The following is a 20,351-nucleotide window of genomic DNA, read 5'->3' on the forward strand; positions in this document are numbered from 1 at the left end:
CCCTTAGATATAATATCATATCATCTGCAAAAAGGGATAATTTATTTATTGCTCTTGCAAGAGTTTCAAGTACTATGTTAAAGAGAAGTGGAGATAGTGGGCAGCCTTGTCTGGTTCCTGATTTCAATGGGAATGCTTCCAGTTTTTCTCCATTTAGAATGATGTTGGCTGTGGGTTTGTTATATATGGCTTTAATTATGTTGAGGTATGTTCCCTCCAGTCCAATTCTCTCTAGGACTTTAAACATAGAAGCATGTTTAGTTTTGTCAAAGGCCTTCTCTGCATCTATTGAGATGACCATGTGGTTCTTGTTGTTGAGCCCTTTAATGTGATTTATGACGTTTATTGACTTACGTATATTCAACCATCCCTGCATCTCTGGAATAAAGCCAACTTGATCATGGTGGATGAACCTTTGCATGTGTGTCTGTATGTGGTTTGCAAGTATTTTATTGAGAATTTTTGCATCTATGATCATTAAGGATATGGGTCTGTAGTTTTCTTTTTTGGTTGTATCATTACCTGGCTTTGGTGCGAGAGTGATGCTGGCTTCACAGAAGGAATTTGGAAGTTCTCCCACCATTTCTATCTTTTTGAATAAATTAGTAGTATTGGATGTAGATCTTCTTTAAATGTCTGATAGAATTCTGCTGTAACTCCGTCTGGTCCTGGGCTTTTTTCAGTCTGGAGGTTTTGTATTACTGTTTCAATTTCCTTTTGGGTTATGCATCTGTTGAAGTTGTTAATCTCTTCTTGGTTTACTTTTGGTGGTTCCCATGCCTTTAGATATCCATCCATTTCTTTTAGGTTTTCAAATTTAGTAGTATATAGGTTTTTAAAGTATTCCCTTATAATGTTTTGTATCTTTCTGATGTCTGTTGTGATGTACCCCCTTTCATCTCTGATTTTGTTGATTTGGATTTGATCTTTCTTTCTTTTGGTAAACTGGGCTAAGGGTCTTTCTATCTTGTTTATCTTTTCAAAGAACCAGTTCTTGGATTCCATGATTCTTTGTGTTATTTTCTTTGTTTAAATTTCATTAATTTCTGCCCTGTTTTTTGTTATTTCTTCTTGTCTGCTGGGTTTGGGTTTTGTTTGCTGTTGCTTTTGAAGTGTTTTGAGTTGCAATGTTAAGTCATTTATTTGTGTTCTTTCCAATTTTTTGATGTAGGCACTTAGAGCTATAAACTTCCCTCTAAGAATGTGTCCCAGAGGTTTTGTTGTGTTGTATTGTCCTTTTCATTTAATTCCAGGAATACTTTGATTTCTTTCTTAATTTCTCTTTTGACCATTCATCATTCAGGAGTGTGTTGTTTAATCTCCATGTGTTCATGTGGTGATTAGGGCTTCTTTGGGTGTTGATTGTAATCTTTATTGTATTGTGGTTTGGTAGAATGTATGGAATTATTTAAATCTTTTTGTATTTGTTGAGGTTTGTTTTGTGCCCCAGCATATGGTCGATTTGGGGGAAGGTTCCATGTGGTGCTGAGTAGAAAGTATGTCCTTTGGTGCTTGGGTGGAATACCTGGTACTTGTCTGTTATATCCATTTAATATATGGTATTGTTTAATTCAGATGTCTCTTTGTTAACTGTCTGCCCTGTTGACCTATCTAATGGAGACAGTGGGGTATTGACGTCCCTTACTATTAATGCGTTGGGATTAATCCTGTAGCATTGTTTTTATGAAGTTGGGTGCACCAGAGTTTGGTGAATATATGTTCACGATTGTAATATCTCCTTGATTAATTGTTCCTTTGATCAGAATGAAGTAGCTCTCTTTATCTCTTCTGATTAGTTTTATAGTCTATTTTTTCAGATGTTAGAATTGGTATGCCTGTTTTTTTCTTAGTACCATTTGCTTGGCATATTTTTTTCCATCCTTTCACTTTAAGATAGTGTCTGTCCTTGAAAGTGAGATGAGTTTCTTGCAGATAACAAAAAGATTGGTTTTATTTCTTAATCCATTCACCTAGTCTATGTCTTTTGACTGGGGAGTTCAGACCATTAATATTTAAAGTTATTAATGAAAGATGAGTACTGAATCCTTTCATTTTTATTTCTGTTTACATTCTTGAAATAGCTGTACTTTTCCACAGTTACACCTTTATTGAATTTCTTTCTACAACCCCTTGGGTATAGTCATTCCTTTCTTCAGCTCTTTGTATTGCTTCCAGAACTCTCTGAAGGGCTGGTTTTGTGGATATGAATTCCTTCAGCCTATTTATTTCATGGAAGATTTTTCTTTCCCCTTCAATTATAATAGACATTTTGGCTGGATGTAGTAATCTGGGTTGGTATCTGTGGTCATTTAAAACTGGGAATACTTTGGTCCAGGCTCTTCTGGCTTTCATAGGTTGCACTGAAAAGTCAGCTGTAATCCTGATAGGTTTTCCTTTGTATGTTGCTTGTTTCTATTTTGCAGCTTTCAGAATTGTCTCTTTGCTTTGTTTGTTTAGTGTTTTTAGTTTAATGTGCCGTGGAGAATTTCTTCTGGTCTTGTCTGTTTGATGTTCTATATGTTTCTTGTATTTGTATGGGCATTTCTTTCTTTAATTTTTGGAAATTTTCTTCCATGATGCTGTTGAAGATCTGGTCCATGCCATTATCTTGGGATTCTTCTCCTTCCTGTATGCCGATGATTCGTAAGTTTGGTCTTTTATTGGTATCACTCAATTCCTGCATTTTCCATTCTTGTGATTTCTTAAATTTTTCATAATCTTTGCTTGAATGGTCTAGTTCATCCACTTTAGCTTCCAGTCTTGATATTCTGTTTTCCATTTCATTCATCCTATTGGTGATGCTTTCTCCTGTCGTTTCTAATTGGCTTACTGAGTATTTCACTCCCTTCATTTCAGCCTGAGTATTCTTCAGTATTTCTAGCTCTTTACTGAATTCATTCAGAAGTTTATCCCTATCTTCCTTCAGTTCTTTGATTTCTTTTTTCGTGTGTTCTTTAAATTCACCAAATTCTTTTATCATGTTTATGATTGTTCTTTTTAGTTCCATGTCCTGGATTATCTCTAGGGGGTTCTCATTGTACTCCTCTAGAAGACTGTTGGCATTTGGTGGGGATATGTTATTTTGGTTTTTCATGTTATTATTTTTTCTCTGTGATTTTGACATGTGAATTTCTTTTGTAGTTTCTGATTGTTGTGTGAGTTTCAAGCATTCAAGTTTAGGTCTGCTTCTTTTTGTTAACTTTATGTGTCTTTGTGGTTTACTTTTTTGGGCATGAAAAGCTAATTCCTCTTAGCTTCCATTCTCTCCTTTGATTTTATTTTGGAGTGGCCAGATTGCTTTTGTCTTCAGGAGTTCCCACAGAGGCCCAAGGCAGATGAGGATCAGATACTCTCAGGCTTTCTCCTAAGGTCTGGATCCCTCCAGGAAAGATTTTGGCCTCAGGAGTTTGGGTGTTGGCCTGGCCTGGGAGCTGGGCCCAGGAAAGATGCCATTCTAGGGCAGCTTTTGGCAGTGCCACCCAGAGATGCAAAGGAAGATGGGGGCGGGAAGCAGCCCCAGGGCTCCTGGGGAGTGCACTGAGGAGCTGGGTTTGGTCTGGATGCAAAGGATGAGGAAGAGGAAAGGTCAGCCTAGGTGTCCAGGAAAGAGGTTGGCGGGTTGTGCATACCCAGGGAAGTAGAGGGAGGTCAAGGCAGGGCCAGGCCCAGAGTGCTTCTGTGGACCCAAGAAGGAACTAAGTTGGTCTAGATTCAAAGGATCTTGAAGCAGTGTTGGTTCCCCAGTACCTGGGGTGCCAAGACAAGGAATGGGACAGGACCCAGGCTTGGAGGAGAGGTGGTCGGGCAAGATTGGAGGGTGAGTGTGGCTGGGGGAGTTAAGGCCTGGCGGGCACAATTGACGTACTGCGAGAGATGCTTGCAGGTCAGAGAGAGCCAAATTCAGGTCTTTATGCTGAAGGCAAGCAGTTTACTGATTGAGACATCTCCCCTGCCTTTGTCAGGGCATATGGTGCCTTCTTCTGGCCTCTGCAGGTGTCTGCACGCATGTGGTGCACATACCGACAAGCAGGTGCCCACACATAGACATAAATAAAATTAAATAGAAATTTAAACCCCATCTTTGACATTATATACCCACATAGGATGCTCCAAGAAATGTCTTTCCTTTCCTCTCCCTACTACTTCCTCCCTCTCAAGACAGGATCCCACGTAGCCCCGACTGGCCTTGCATTTGTTTTGTAGCTAAGGGTGATCTTGAACTTTCCATTCTCTCCTGCTTCAACCTCTTGAATTCTGTGGTTACAGGTGTACAACACCATGCAGGTTTTATGTGGTGCTGTGCATTTAACCCAGCCTTGAAAGTTCTTCATGGATTTTTATTGTAGAATATTTCAAATGAAGGATAATTTGTCATCATACAGATAATTAAAAATTTAGTGTTTTATCCTACTCAGTTGAGATTGTTTAGATACATCGAAGTTTATAAGTAGAGCCCCACTTTGTACCTCTTCCCAGTAATACCTTCCTATTTTTTTTGGAATAGCATTCTGAAATTAGAATTTATTACTCTTATGATATAATGATACATTACTATTTTTATTTATTTATTTTATTTTATGTGTTTGAGTGTTTTACCTGCATATATGTAAGTGCACCCTTGTTTGCAATGCCTGCAGAGATTAGAAGAGGCATTGGATCCCCCGGAACAGGAGTTATGGATGGTTGCTAGCTACCATATGGCTCCTTGGAATTGAATCCAGGTCCTCTGCAAGAACAGCTAGTGGTCTTAACTGCTGAGTCATTTCTCTAGCCCCTGATGATACATTTTTAATCCCAAAAGAGTAAGGAATTGTTTTCCTGGTTTCGTACTTAGTGCTCATTTAGTATATTTATGAATTTAGTCTGTGGAGCCAGGTGGTCTTGGTTTGCCGTTTTCGGCTTTAATGTTGATATATGTATTTCTGTTTTCAGTTTTGCTCATTTTGTTTTTTGCTTTGTCAGCATGTACATTTAGGCCTTTTGAGTTACTTGGCTCTTGTAGTGTTCAGAACTGCTTCTCTTCTTTCTGAGAATAGCCTGTTTTGAAGCTTACTGTAGCTGATGTCATTATGGCCTCTCCATCACCTCTTGAAGATAATGAGTCTTTTACTCTTGTTGAAAAGGTATTCTGTGTTGGCTTTTGGAAGATATTTTTGATATATACAGACTCTTGTGTAGATAACGTTTTTTCTTTTAGTATTGTTATTCTGAGTGTGCTGTTTCTCCCCATTGCATTGTCCTGACAGGAAAGCTGTCCGCAAGATTGATAATTTTTTAGAATTCAAAATTTCTTTTTTCCTCTGGATCTTCATCAGAGTCTTTTCTTTCTTTCTAGCTTCTGTTAGTTTGATTCGAGAGCAGGTGTGATGTTCCTGGGTGCTATGGCCTGGAGTTCATTGAGCTTCTTGCCTGGGAGGATTTGTATTGCCATGAAATCTGGAAATGTTTTGGCAATATTTTTGTGCAAGTATTTTCTGATCCTACTCATCACACTTCTGAGACTCCAGTCAAGTATATGTTTAGCTGCACATTCGTTATTTCAGTTTTATTTCCCTGATTCACTGTATGTGGTTTCTGCAATGTCTTCCAGTTAGCGCCTGTCTTCTCTGCTGTTACTGCCAGTCAGTGAAGCTTTTGTTTAAGACACCACGCTTTTTCTAAAGACCTCACTTGGTTCTTTTTTTTTTTTTTTTAAATCTTTTTGAGACAAGGTCTCCCTGTAGTCCCACCTGGCCTAGAACTCCCTATATATAGATGAGGCTGGCCTCAAACTCACAGAGATCCTCCTGGCTCTGCCTCCTGAGTCCCTGTATCAAAGGCCTGGGAACCATGCCTGGAGGTTCTTTCTCTTTTTTTCAATCTTACGTTTTCTCCTTGTCATGCTTATATTTTTTATTTAACTTTGAATGTTTACAATATTTACATTAGATGGTTAAGATTATCATATCCTAATTCCAAGTGTCTGTCATTTCTGGGTCTCTTTTTTAAAAGTAGTTTTAAAAAATGTTATTTTTTATTTTATGTGTATATTGCCTGCATGTAGGTAAGTGCACCTGTGTCATGCAATGCCTGTGGAGGACAGAAGAGGCCATCGGATCCCCTGGAACTGGAGATACAGACAGTTGTTACCTGCCATGTGGGTGCTGGGATTCAAGCCCAGGTCTTCTGCAAGAACAGCCAGTGTTCTTAACCACTGAGCCATCTCTCCAGCCCCTCTGGGTCTCTTTTGACTCTCTTTTTCTCACATGGTGCCCTCATCTGCATGCTATCCCTTGCACATGTTTCCTCTCTTGTTAATCACCCAGCCTCTCTTCAACTGAGACACCTGGGATGTGTTTAGTTTCTCCTTGTGTCAGGGTCAGAAAATTGTGTCAGGTTAGAAATCTGAGCCTTGGTGGTCCTTAGCTTGTTTACTTCCATTTTCTCGGTCTTGATTATCCTGCATTGCTTGTTGTAAAATCCTAAAAGAACTGATCTTGTATTTTGACCAATTTTATACTTATTTATAACAAGAGGGCAGAAATAGTAGACACTGGACTAAATTGAACTCTTTCAGTAACACAAAGAAAACGAGGCTTTTAAAGTCCAGTGAGGTTCAGATTTTGCTTTTGATGGTACCAAAGGTCTAGAAAAGAAAGAGTCTTACAAAGTCATATAGTTGAACACCTGGTTTATAGATGATAAAATTGAAGTAAAAGGAAGCAAACTAACTTGCCTGGCGATGTCTGATCTGGGTTTCATAGCTTAGATAGAACAAGGTCTCTTTATTCCTGCTGTATTGTTACTCTCTGTAATGTCCTGTCTTTTTACTGTCTCAACTCCATAGAGTGTATCACTCAGTAGAGAATGCACTAGTAATGGTAAAAGTGACACTAATAGTTCTATTCACTTATGTTTCAAATATTTACTATTTCTTTTTGTTCTTGCTTGGGTTGAATTTTAGTAAATGGCAGCATTTTATAGTAGATCATATAATATTATCTAATAGTGTTACTAAATCAAGTAATGTGTCTATAGAGATCAATAGTTTAAAAGTCAATAAAATAGAATGGACAGAATTATCTTGCTATGTCTTTTTCTGCTTTGTTTATTTCCTAAATACTATTATTTTACGTGTCTCATTAACTATATTAATTACCTAACATTTTGCTATATTGAATAATGCATTTCAGTAATTTTAAAATTGACACTCCTTTCTTCTTTCCTTCAAGGATATTTCTTTGATGGAACAAATGTACCTCAGACCATCTCAGATGCAAATAGAAACAGCCCAGATGGAAGCAGAGCCGAAGTCACAGATGAGCACAGAGGAGCCTCCAGTTAAGGTGATGGCTCTAGTAAAAATCTTTCTTCCCCATGTTAAAGTAATGTGTGTTTCCTGTAGCTTGCATATTTATACAAGGTTAAAAACAATTTCCTCGAACTTATTTTAGGAGCGTGTTTAGGCATCTAATCCAAAGCCACATGGGGAGTGCCAGCTAGTCTTGGCTCTTGGAAACCTTTTTGAGTAAGGGTCAAACTCTTTCCAGAAAGAAACATTTTTAATACCTCTCCTAGTTTAGAGACATTCAAATCTAGAGGACAGCTTGAGATTTAATTAAAAGTTCTTAGCTTCTAAGGAAGCATCATTAAATCTGTGCTTAGTGAGAAGAATTGTTAAAAGCACTGAGAAGGGGAACGTTGGGTTGAGTAATACAGATGGTTGGTGACAGAAGCTTGTGCCAGAAATACAGCTTCCCTTTTGTCCACCACTGGCAAAATGATTATGGAATTCAAAACAATCTGGAACACGTTCTCTGAGAATGGGAAGCATTTCCACTTAAAAGTCAATATTAAATAAAAGTAAATGAATTAAAAATAAATCCACATTTATATAAAAAGACATGATGATCAAGTTGCTTTACACAGGATTTATAATATAGAAACTCATTTTCTGAAAATATCATCATGAATGTAGTTGAGATCATACTTTACTTTTCAGATACCATGTTCAGAAAATATACAGAATCCTCTCTTTTCATGAAGCCTTGGGACCTGTAGTGAGGGATGTCACAATTGGTAGAACTGTTAAGAGTTTGAGGTGCTTCTGGTCAGACTTTATCTTTGTTCTCCTTTGTAGTCATACCGCCTGCCTCAGGACCACGCATGTAACTGGCATTAGTAGCCACTTACCAGTGGTATGTGGATAAGTCAGTTGCCAGGCCTTATCACACAAGTAAGTGTGAGCCTGACTAACTTCTAGGGTAACTGCCTCAAGGTAGCACTATTTTTACAGATACTTAGGAATGTCTCTGGCTTTAATTAATACTATAGTAATTAATCCTATAGTAGAGTAAATTGAAATGGAAGAGGAATTATTCTTAGAACAGAAATCATTGGTAGAATGAAATTGATCCAATACCATTGACTTCATTTATGTTAGGTAGAAGAAAAGAAATTATTTTGAAGTGAATATTTAACTGTCAAGTGCTTAGCTTAGATAGTATTTAATTATTTAAAATAAGGAGTGGTGGCACAGGCCTTTAATCTCAGTATTCAGTAGGTAGAGGCATTCAGATCTCTGTGAGTTGGAGGCCAGCCTGTTGTACATAGCAGTTCCAGGCCAGCTAGGTGTCTCAAACAGCAACAACAAAACATAGGGTGGCTGCGTATCTGAACCCACAACACTGGTGACGGTGTGCACAAGAACTGTGCAAACACAGGCCAGACAGAAACCCAGTGTGGAGGGGGAGGTTGGCAAGAAGCACTGCATTTAGCTAAGGATCTACTGACAATTGATAGCTGCTGGGAGAAGGAGAGTTATTTTTCCTTACTGGCATGCCACTTGGTAGGTTGACTAGACTCCAAGAGATAGACCCACACCCAAGAGCATTCTGGAAACACAAAATAGACTCAGTAGGCCTTAAAGACAAATAATAGGAGACATGAAGTTGACGAGGAGCTTGGTAGTAAGTAGTTGGTGGTAGAGAAGGGAGAAGAGGTTGGATATAACCAAATTCATTTACTGAAATTCTCAAATAAATAAAGCGATTTAAATAAAATATGAAATAAAGATTTAAAATCTTTAAAACCATAATTTTCCTTGTGATTGTGCATGAAACGGTCTTTTAAATTTTACATTTACAAGACATTAGATATTTTCTGTCCCTTTGTGAAGGAACTAACCACTTATTTTTTTTTAAAAAAGAACATTCTAGGCAGGTAGGATGCCTCCGTGGGTAAGGGTGCTTGCTGCTGAGCCTGGTGACCTGAATTTGACCCTCAGGACCCTCATGGTGGAGAGAGAGAAGGAACTTCCACAAGTTGTTCTTTGACCTGCACATGTGTGGTGTGAGCCGTGGTGAATGTGTGTGTGTGCAAATACAAATAAGTAAAATAAATGTGTAATAAAAATTTAAAAGAGTGACTTCCTTGGGCTGCACAGCCTCTGGGCGTCCTGGTGCCAGCACCTTCCCTGGGTAAGCCCAGCGCGCCTTGACTCTCTCAGCCTCTTTCACCCTCCCAGCTCCCCCGCCATGTCTCTCCTCATGGCCTGGGTACAGGCCCATTTCTTGTCTTGGCACCCCAGAAACTGGGGCTAACCTCTCGGCCCAGAGCCACCACTGCTTCCTGATCCTTTGCATCTGGATCAACCCAGTTCCTCCCTGCTGCCCCACAGGAACCCTCTGGGCCTGGTCCCGCTCTCACCTCCCTTTACTTCTCTGGGTGGCAAAGCCACCAGCTTCCTGAGACCAGCATTTATCCTGGACCCTTCTCCCAGGCCAGCCCACCCCCCAAATTCCCGAGGTCACCATCTTTCGTGGAGGGATCCAGACCTTAGGAGAAAGCCTGAGAACATCTGAGCCTCATCTCACTAGGGCCTCTGTGGGAACTCCTGAAGACAAAAGCAGTTAGGCCACTCCAATATAAAATCAAAAGAGAGAACCTGAAGCCTAGACCAACCAGCTTTTCATGCCCAACAAATAAACCATAAATGCACATAAAAGGCACATAATTTTTTCTTTCACAAAAAGAAGCAGATCTAAACTCAACAAAGGAAGGCTTGAGTCTCACATAAGAATTAGAAACTATGAAAGAAATTCACATGTCAAAGTTATAGAGAAAAAATAACATGAAAAACAAAAATAATATATTCCCATCAAGTACCAATAATCTTCTAGAGGAGTACAATGAGAACTCCCTAGAGATGACACAGGATATGGAACTCAAAAGAACAATTACAAATATGATAAAAGAATTCAGTGAATTTAAAGAACACACAAACAAAGAAATCAAAGAACTGAAGGAAGATAAGGATAAACTTCTGAATGAATTCAGAAGAGTTAGAAATATTGCAGACTACTCAGACTGAAATGAAGAAGGAAGTGAAACACTCAGTAAGCCAATTAGAAATGACAGGAGAAAGCCTCACCAATAGGATGAATGAAATGGAAAACAGAATATCAAGACTGGAAGCTAAAGAGGGCCAACTAGACCACTCAAGCAAAGATTATGAAAAATTTAAGAAAACAAGAATGGAATATGCAAGAATTGTGTGACACCATTAAGAAAAACCAAACTTACGAATCATAGGCATTACAGGAAGGAGAAGAATCTCAAGATAATGGTATGGGACAGATCTTCAACAGGATTGTAGAAGAAAATTTCCAAAAATTAAAGAAAAACATGCCCATACAAATACAGAAAGCATATAGAACACCAAATAGACAGGACTAGAAAAGAAGCTCTTCATGGCACATCATAGTAAAAACACTAAATGTTCATAACAAAGAGACAGTACTGAAAGCTGCAAAAGAAAAACAAGTCACGTATAAAGGAAAACCCATTAGGATTACAGCTGACTTTTCAGTGAAAACTATTAAAGTCAGAAGAGCCCAGACCAAAGTATACCCAATTCTAAATGACCACAGATGCCAACCCAGATTACTTTACCCAGCCAAAATGTCTATTATAGTCGAAGGGGAAAGAAAAATCTTCCATGACATAAATAGGCTGAAGGAATTCATGTCCACAAAACCAGCCCCTCAGAAAGTTCTTGAAACAATACAAAGAGCTGAAGAAAAGAATGACTATGCACAAGAGGTGATGGAAAGAAATTCAATGAAGGTATAGCTGTGGAAATGCACAGCTATATCAAGAATGTGAACAGATATAAAAATGACAGGATTAATACATATCTTTCATTAATAACTTTAAATAGAAATGGACTGAATGCCCCAGGCAAAAGATACAGATTACTTGACTAGATTAAGAAACAAAACCCATCTTTTTGTTGTCTGTAGGAGGCTAGGCATGAGACCAACAGTGCAGGCGCACCCTGCTTCCTGTTGATGAACAGGAAGTCGCTGACTGGAAATCTGCCCTGGCAGCTAGAAACCAACAACACATCCACAGCTCCAATAGAAGGATGCCAATGGGACATAAGGGACCAATGGGAGGAGGGAAGGGGGTATAAAGGAGACGGTTATGTTCACAATAAACGAGCTCGCTTGCACATTGCCAAGTCTGTGTCGTTGATTTCATGCCTACTTATCCCCTGCCCCCGTGGGGAGGAGGTCAAAGGGACCTTGGCTGCAACATCTGGTGCCCAGTGTGGTAGATGGACCCCATGTTGACCTTGGCGATCTACACCCTTTTCATTTTTCGCTTCTGGATTGTCATTTTTACAATCTGCTGTGCTGACTGCACCTGCCCCTCACCTTTCCCGCCCCTCTCGATCAACACACTTCTCGGTGTCCCCTTTGGCTGTTTTCTTGGTAAGTAGGCTCCTTTCTGTTATTTGTTCTTTGCCTTCAGTCTGGTGAGTGACCAAGGCCCATCTCATCCTCTCATTTGTCCATGTTTGTCTGTCCATAGGGCACATATCCTGAAAATTGGTTTGCCCAGTGTCTCCACATAAGGACTGACCATCCAGGAGATGGAACCACGGACACCCGACAGGGTGTCCCATGACTGGAGACACCGTGTGGGCATACGGCCATGGCCTAATGAACCTCGAAAGTCCCCCACCAAGCATACTGATACCCGGTTCCTAAGCACCACCTTTCGCTCTTCTTCCTCCCTTACTTTCACTTTTGGTTTCGATATTTGCCTCCTTTCTCTCAAAACCGGTGCTGCAACCACCAGTTAAACGCCCCTAGGGCGGTGGCAGGTCTCTTAAATTTGAGGGCAGGCTCCTCGATGCTCAAAACTGTGAAATCCCCTTCCGCCTTCTTGGTAAGGCTGGTCGGAACATTTCCTTTTTCGGTGCAGCTTCCTTTTTCTTACTTTCAAGTGTATTTTGTCTGTCTGTGCCCCCCTTTCCCACCCCCTTCCCACGACATGGGCAACTTCTTGTCCCAGAGCAAAGAGCCCCAAATTTCAGCCCTCAAATCCCTGCTTACATCCCCTGGGATTAGGATTAAACGCAATCACCTAGAGGACTTTTCGGTCCTTGCTCCAGGGAGCTCCCCCCAAAACATGTGGGATCCTGACATGTGGATGCGGGTCCTTTTCCTAGCAAGGAAGCAGGAGGTTCAAGAAGGCAAAACACCACCCACCCCTTTTGTCCCTATTTTGTTGGGCATCCTTAGTTCCATTAAAGTGGGCTCTACTGAGGAGATCCTTAAATCTTTTAATGACCACTGCCAAGACCAGAAAATGGTTGCCCTTTCTATTCAGTCACTACCCACAGTGCCAGAAGATGTTGATTCGGATGTGAGGAATGATTCTCCGCCCTCGCCTGCCAAACTGCCTCCTTGTACAGATGTTTCCTCTCTCCACTGAGAGCCTTTGACACCCCCCCCCGCCGCTTTATCCCTGGGGGGCGTTACAAACCCCTGCGGCCCCTGCCGGGCCTCCTCCTTACCCCACCTGTGCTGCTAAGCTTCCTCACTACTCCCCCTACCATCCTAGCCCTCCACATGTCCTTGCGGTTAACTTGGGCCCGGATGAGGCTCAACAGCCCTGGATTCCTACACCACTGTCTGATCTATCCCTGATCTGTAAAGTCTGCAATGACAGTGGCCCTGACTTGCCTTATTTTGAACAGATCCTTAACCAATGGAGTCAGGCATTACAGACACATTATGACTGGTACCACCTTAAAGCAGTTCTCGATCCCCCAACCTTCCTGACATGGAGGGCTTCTTATCAAGATCTAGCTGAGGACCAAGCTCAGACCAATGCCCTCAATAACGTGCCAGTCTCACTTGATATGCTCCTGGGCCATGGAGCCTTTACCACTCCTGGCTTAGATTGGAGACACCCATTATTTTACCACTCACAGCCAGGCTCAGATTGGAGACATCCATTATTTTACACAAGTCCATCAGTTGGCCTTTCAGGCCCTTAAGTCTTGCTCGCCAAAGGATCCCTCGTCCTATTTCCATAATCTCATTCAAGCCCAGGGTGAATCCTTTACAGACTTCTTGTCTCAGGCCATCACTGCGGTCCAGTGCCGTATTCCCTAGGCCCCTATCAGGACATGCTTTTAAAGCAGCTGGTTTGGGAAGGCCTTCATCCATTGACTCACACTGCCATTGCCCTGGTACACATGGAAGGCATTAATAAATGGATCTCTGCCACCAGAGATCTCGATTATACACAGGGACCCATTCAGGTGCTAGCTGCTTCCCTTTCTGCCCTGCTCGCTGACCACTGCCCTCCTAATCAGGTGCCGCCCCCCCCTCCCCAACTGGGTTTTCCTGGTTTGCAGTAGCCCCAGCCACTTATGCTGGGACTGTCCTAAACGTCGCCTAAGACTAAATGTCCTAAATGTAACAAAGGATTCCATTGGGCACGTGATTGTTGCTCCTCTCCTGCTGCTCCTTTAAATTTATCCCGGGGCAACCCTCAGCCCCGCAAGTAAGAGGGAAATAACAAAACATTTTTTGGACTCTTCCCCTGCTGTCCCATTCTCCTATGATGACCATTTATCTTGACGGCCTCCCGGTAAAGGGTCTGGTTGATACAGGGGCTGACATAACCATCATCACAGACAATGAGGCCCTAAGATTCCCCCACTGGAAGTTCAGACCAGGCCCTCTGATCACGGGAGTCGGAGGACAGCAAGCATATGACCCTTCACCTCGTCCAATGGAAGGACTTGGATGGTAGTAAAGGGACCTTCTGCCCCATGATTGCGGATATCCCCTGCATCCTTTGGGGACCTGACCTCTTGGAAGAGATAGGGGTGGTCCTGATGATGGACAATAGAACCTTTCTTGAGGACATCGTTGATCACGATTCCTCTGGCCTCTCAGGCCACCCTATGGAACCCCAATCCTAAGGGTCACTTCTCCCCTGGGTGACGTCGAAACACCTGAGCCTGTCCCACTGACATGGCTGTCTGACAATGCTGTATGGGTGGATCAGTGGCCTATTGTTGAACCCAAGCTCTCTATCCTTAAATCCTTCGTGGAGGAGCAACTCAATATGAAACACCTGGAACCCCCCTTGAGTAAACATAAGATGCCCATTTTCATCATCAAAAAGAAATCCAGTAAATACTGTCTGCTTCAAGACTTGTGGGCAGTAAATGCCCAGATGGAGAAAATGGGCTCCCTACAACCTGGCCTTCCCCATCTGGCCGCTATCCCCCCTAACCATCACACATTAGTGCTTGACATTAAAGACTGCTTTTTTCAAATCCCCTTGGTGCCACAGGATCCCCTTGGGCCTGCTTTGCTTTCACTGTCTGGGAACCCAACCTACAATGACCTGAAGCAAGGTTTCAATGGAAGGTCTTACCTCAGGGTACGAAAAACCACCTGACCATATGTCAAATCTATGTTAGTAGGGCCCTCACCGAGATACCACAAGGAGTGTTGGTTATACACTATATGGATGAGAGTCCCTCCCTCCTTAAAGAAACTTTTACCTTAGTCCTTAAAAACTTAAAACTCCTTAATCTTTTTATTTCCCTGGATAAAATCCAGCATGTACCCCCTTTCATGTTCCTGGGATACCACGTCAGCTCAAAAATAAAACCGCTTTCCCCAGGGATCATACCCTGCAACTCTTACAGTCTCGCTACCTTTCAGGAATTGTGTGGAACAATTAACTGGCTCAAGCAATTCCTCCCCATTCCCGATCATGAAATGAGATCGCTCTTTTTGCTTCTTGAAAGCTATGCTTACCCAGCCAAGGAAGTCACACTCACACTGGAGGGAAAAAAAAACCTCCTTGTTAAAGTGGGATCCCTTCTCCTTTCGGCCTTGCTAGATCGATACGACCCCTCTAGGCCCCTGCTTGCTCTTGTGATTTGGACCCCTACCAGCATGCTGGGAGCATTATGGAAACAGGGACCTCTCCTTTGGCTACATATAGCCCACTCTACTCTCAGAAGAGTCACTTCCAAATTTGATATGGCCTTCCAATTGGGACTTAAAGCTCGTCAGGCAGTCCACTGCATGTTTGGTAGGGTGCCAGATAAAGGTATCCTCCCATTTTCATTAAGGGACTCCCAACCTCTGTGGGCAGATTCTATCCATTTCCAGTTAATGATGTCAGGTTTTATGGGAACCTTGGACAATCGCTTCCTGCGAGATAGGCAATTAGCTGCTCTCCCTTCTATGGAGATTATGATCAATGCCTTCTCGTGCCCATCCAACTGCCCCCTGCCCACCAGCGCTATGGCCTTCACAGACACTAATAAATCTGCTTTTGGCCTTGTTATCATGAAAGAGGGCTCAGATGATCTGCATTATCGTAGTGATAACCCAGGCTTGGTTCAACCAGGGGAACTCCTAGCTATCCTTATAGCCCTTGAGATATGCCAATCTGAGTCTGTCGATATATTTTCTGACAGCCTATATACAGTTCAGACAAGCAGGACAGTATCTTTTGCCAGGCTTAAGGGTTCTCCAGATCCCATTTCAGTTGCTATGCAATTGCTACAAGACCTCCTAGAAAATAGACAGTATCCCTGGTTCATTTCCCACATTAGATCCCATACAAATTTGCCAGACTGCCCTTGGAGGGCAATGACAAAGTAGATAAACTCAGTATGTCTTGTTAGAACAGGTCAAACTGCTACACCACAGATTTCACCTGACACCCTAGAATCTCCACCATATCTTTCCTGAACTTAGTATCTCCCAATGTAAACACCTAAGCAGGTCCTGTACAACCTGTGCACCTTTAGCCCCCTTAGGCTCCCTCAATCGTTGTGGAGTTAACCTCCGGGGCATTTTGCCCAATGCACTCTGGCAGATGAATGTTATGCACCACCCTCCTTTTGGAAACCTTAAATACATCCGTGTGATCATAGACACTTACTCCTCCTATGTTTTTGCCATTGCCCAGTTGGGTGAAAGGGCAACACATATGATTAAAGCTATAAAATCTGCCACAGTAGTCATGGGGGTACCCTGGGCCGTTAAGACTGATAATGGGCCTGGCTACACTTCTCAGAAACTTTGAAGTTTTCTATCAGAATGGAAGATAGATCACACCTATGTTATTGCTTACAACCCACAGGGGAAGGCCATTGTAGAAAGAGCTAACAGAACCTTAAAAGAAACTTTTAAAAGGGCAGCGAGTCCCGAGTCAAAAAGGGACCCTCATTTGGCTCTCACGGAGACGTTGTTCTCCCTCAATTTCCTATCTTTTGATGATAAGGGCCTCAGCCCTGCTTACAAGCATTGGGCCTACCTCCCAAGAAGCACCCCCCTCCCATTGGTAAGATGGAGGGACCCTATTATTTGCCAATGGCAACCCCCTGCTCCTCTGCTAACACAAGGGCGAGGATATGCTTGTGTTTTTCCACAGGATACTACCCGGCCAATATGGGTCCCGTCCAGAGACGTGAGACCAGCCACGGATCAGGAAAACCTGACAGATGCTTCTTCTATATGATCTGTCTACTATTGGTAAGAGCCACGTCGACCTGTGGGCCCTGGTGCCTCTCCCTCCAATCCTGTTGCCCATCAATGTGGATTCCCCTGCTTTCCCAGTTCTCTTTACTACCAATTCCTCCACAGGGCTCCCATATATGGATACAGTACACATCGCTACCCCAACTGAGGGCAGCTGGAATCTATACAATGTCCTCTGTTTTACCACTGGTCCCACCCCTGGCCCTTGTGTCAGATTATTCAACACAACTACGGCAGATTTCATTGGAAACTATTCCAAGGGACAGTACTTCTCATTGACCGGCTACATGCCACTGATAGAGTTGATAACAACAACCTGTTTTACAAATAGTTGCCCAAATTTACAAAAGCCCAACCTTACCAGATGTCACCTGAGTGACTGGACCACTGACTTAAATATTCCCATCACTTGGGAAGAGTGTCTACCCATCCTACCTTCTAAAACAGATCATTTCTTTAGAATACCAAATGTATCTCCCTTGGGCATTTGGAAACAAATGCTGACTAATGTATCCAATTCATATCTCCCAGCTGGGTCCCCTTCTCGATTAATCAATTCAACCCTGTCTTCAGCCCTGGAGCCTTTGCGGCCCATCCGCCTGCCTGGACATCCGTCCACTTGCTTTCCCATGTGGAGCCATCTTGGCTAATGGGACATACACTGACTCCAATGTCACTGATTTTTGGCACAGTCAGGCAAATCTTACATAAGTCAATCATACACCCTTCAATGCTACCGCTGGCTCTGTGTGACCCTCTTTCTTCTTCTTACTCGTTAATTCATCTAACACCTCCTTGGCCTGCACAAATAAGACCTGTCTCCTTGTGGCATGTTGGGCCCCCACACATCAACGGGCCATCATCATGCAGGAACCGGCCACCATATGGTTCCCAGTGACCTCGGATTATCATTTCACTCTGCACAATTCATGGAACGAACCAAGGTTGCCTTAACTAGGAACAAGCGTGATTTTGGTATTACTGCTGCCATCATTGCTGCTATTCTGTTGGCCATAGAGGGGGCTACTGCAGCGGCAGTATTCCTAACCCAATCCACGACTACTGCCATCACACTCAATGAGGTAGTAAGAAAATCCGCCACTGCCCTCCACACTCAGGATTTAATAAACCAACACCTTTACAGTGCCATCCATATTCTACAGCAACAAATTGACTTGCTGGAGGAAGAGATAGATACAGGTGGAGAAATGACCCTACTTGTCTGTGACCCAAGGTATAAGGATATCTGTTTGACCCCTTACCAGGTCTCCAATATCACAGTAGCTAGAAAAAATTTAAAGGATTACATTACAGGCTCATGGTCCAATAAATTTCTCAATTACACCATCCAATTGCAAGGACAAATTATTGCTCTTAATTATACAAGAGCTCCAGTTATAGAATTAAATACCATATTCCTTGAACAGATCTGGGAAAATCTAAAGAAATTTTTTTGACCCATCCTGGTTGGTTATTTGGGCCCTCCTGGGTTGCATAGCTATTGCATTAATCTTATTGTTCAAGTGTCTTTTTCACCACATCCATAGACAAAAGGCCACCAACAAAGCCACCTTACAGATCCTCATGACTCTATGAAATCCTGATAGGGGCCCACCTACTGAAGTAATCCAAGCCTGGTTCACCAAAATAAAGCTTTGGGCTAAATGCCACCTCCTAAGAGATAGCTCACCACCCTGGCAGATCTCATGCTCTCTGAAGGACATCTAGGTCAAAGCTGGTAGTCAATGACAGGTAAGATTCTCCCACAATAAGTCAACCTAAGACAGGATGAGCATGAGGCTAGATGCACACTCGGATGACTGGTAAGGCTCATGTGTAGGGGGAACAACCTAAGACAGACACAGCTTCATAAAAATGTCCTAAGACCTGAGAGGACAGTTAGTCACTGCCACCCCTGAAGCTACCAACAATTTAAAACAAAAAGGTGGATTGTAAGAGGCTAGGCATGAGACCAACAGCACAGGTGCACCCTGCTTCCTGTTGATGAGCAGGAAGACGCTGACCAGAAATCTTTCCCAGCAACTAGAAACCAACAACACATCCACAGCTCCAATAGAAGGACATCAACGGGACATAAGGGACCAATGGGAGGAAGGAAGGGGGTATAAAGGAGACGCCTGTGTTCACAATAAATGAGCTCACTTGCACATTGCCTAGTGAGTATCCTGGAGTCTGTGTCATTGACTCCACACCTACTTATCCCCTGCCCCCACGGGGAGGGGGTCAAAGGGACCTTGGCTGCAACAGTTGTCTGCAAGAAATTCATCTTACTTTCAAGGACGGGCACTACCTTAAGGGGAAAGGATGGAAAAAATATATACCAAGCAAATGGTACTAAGAAAAAAGTAGGCATTGCAATTCTAATATCTGACAAAATAGACTTTAAAACTAATCAGAAGAGACAAAGATGGCCACTTCATTCTGATCAAAGGCACAATAAACCAAGAAGCTATTACAATAATGAACATATATTCACCAAACTCTGGTCCACCCAACTTCATAAAAACAGTACTACAGGACTTTAAGACCCAGATTAATCCCAACTCATTAATAGTAGGGGACTTCAATACCCCACTGTCTCCATTAGATAGGTCAACAGGGCAGAGAGTTAACAGAGAGACATCTGAATTAAACAATACCATATATCAAATGGACCTAACAGACATCTACCAAATATTCCACCCAAGCACTAAAGAATATACTTTTTATTCAGCACCCCATGGAACCTTTGCCAAATTCAACCATGTACTGGGGCACAGAAAAACCTCAACAAATACAAAAAGATTGAAATAATTCATTTCATGCATTCTATCAGACCACAATGCATTAAAGCTTAAAATCAACTTGCGAAGAAGCCAAAATCACCACACGAACACATGGAGATTAAACAACACACTCCTGAGTGATGAATGGGTCAAAAGAGAAATCAAGAAAGAAATAAAACTATTCCTGGAATTAAATGAAAAGGACAATACAACACAACAAAACCTCTGCTCCATGCTGAAAGCGGTTCTTAGAGGGAAGTTTATGCCTACCTTAAAAAAAAAAAAACAGAAAGAACACAAATAAAGGATTTAACATTGCAACTCAGGACACTTGAAAAGCAACAACAAATGAAACTGAAACCCAGCAGACAAGATGAAATAGCAAAAATCAGAGCAGAAATTAAAGAAATTTAAACAAAGAAAATAACACAAAGAATCATGGAACCCAAGAGTTGGTTCTTTGAAAAGATAAACAAGATTGACAGACCCTTAGCCCAGTTAACCAAAAGAAAGAAAGAGCAAATCCAAATCAACAAAATCAGAGATGAAAAGGAAACATCACAACAGACACCAGAAAGATCCAGAACATTATAAGGGAATATTTTCAAAACCCATATGTGTCCTCTCCTGCCCTCAGACCTCTCTTGGGGTCAACTTGGTGCCTTCCTTGGGCTCCAGGAACACTGCTTCGGGACCTGCCCCCCCC

The 20,351-nt window shown here is 42.2% G+C and overlaps 1 protein-coding gene across 1 annotated transcript in view; it reads left to right on the top strand.

The window, feature by feature from the left end:
- Positions 1-20,351, top strand: part of Ttc6 (tetratricopeptide repeat domain 6) — a 247,768-nt gene that overhangs the window by 52,452 nt on the left and 174,965 nt on the right. The window contains exon 2 of the mRNA XM_017798103.1: positions 7,212-7,325. Coding sequence (XP_017653592.1) covers positions 7,212-7,325 — 114 coding nt within the window. The remainder of the gene's footprint in view (positions 1-7,211; positions 7,326-20,351) is intronic.

Source organism: Nannospalax galili, unplaced genomic scaffold, assembly GCF_000622305.1.
Source record: "Nannospalax galili isolate Female #2095 unplaced genomic scaffold, S.galili_v1.0 scaffold636, whole genome shotgun sequence".
Lineage (NCBI taxonomy): Eukaryota > Metazoa > Chordata > Mammalia > Rodentia > Spalacidae > Nannospalax > Nannospalax galili.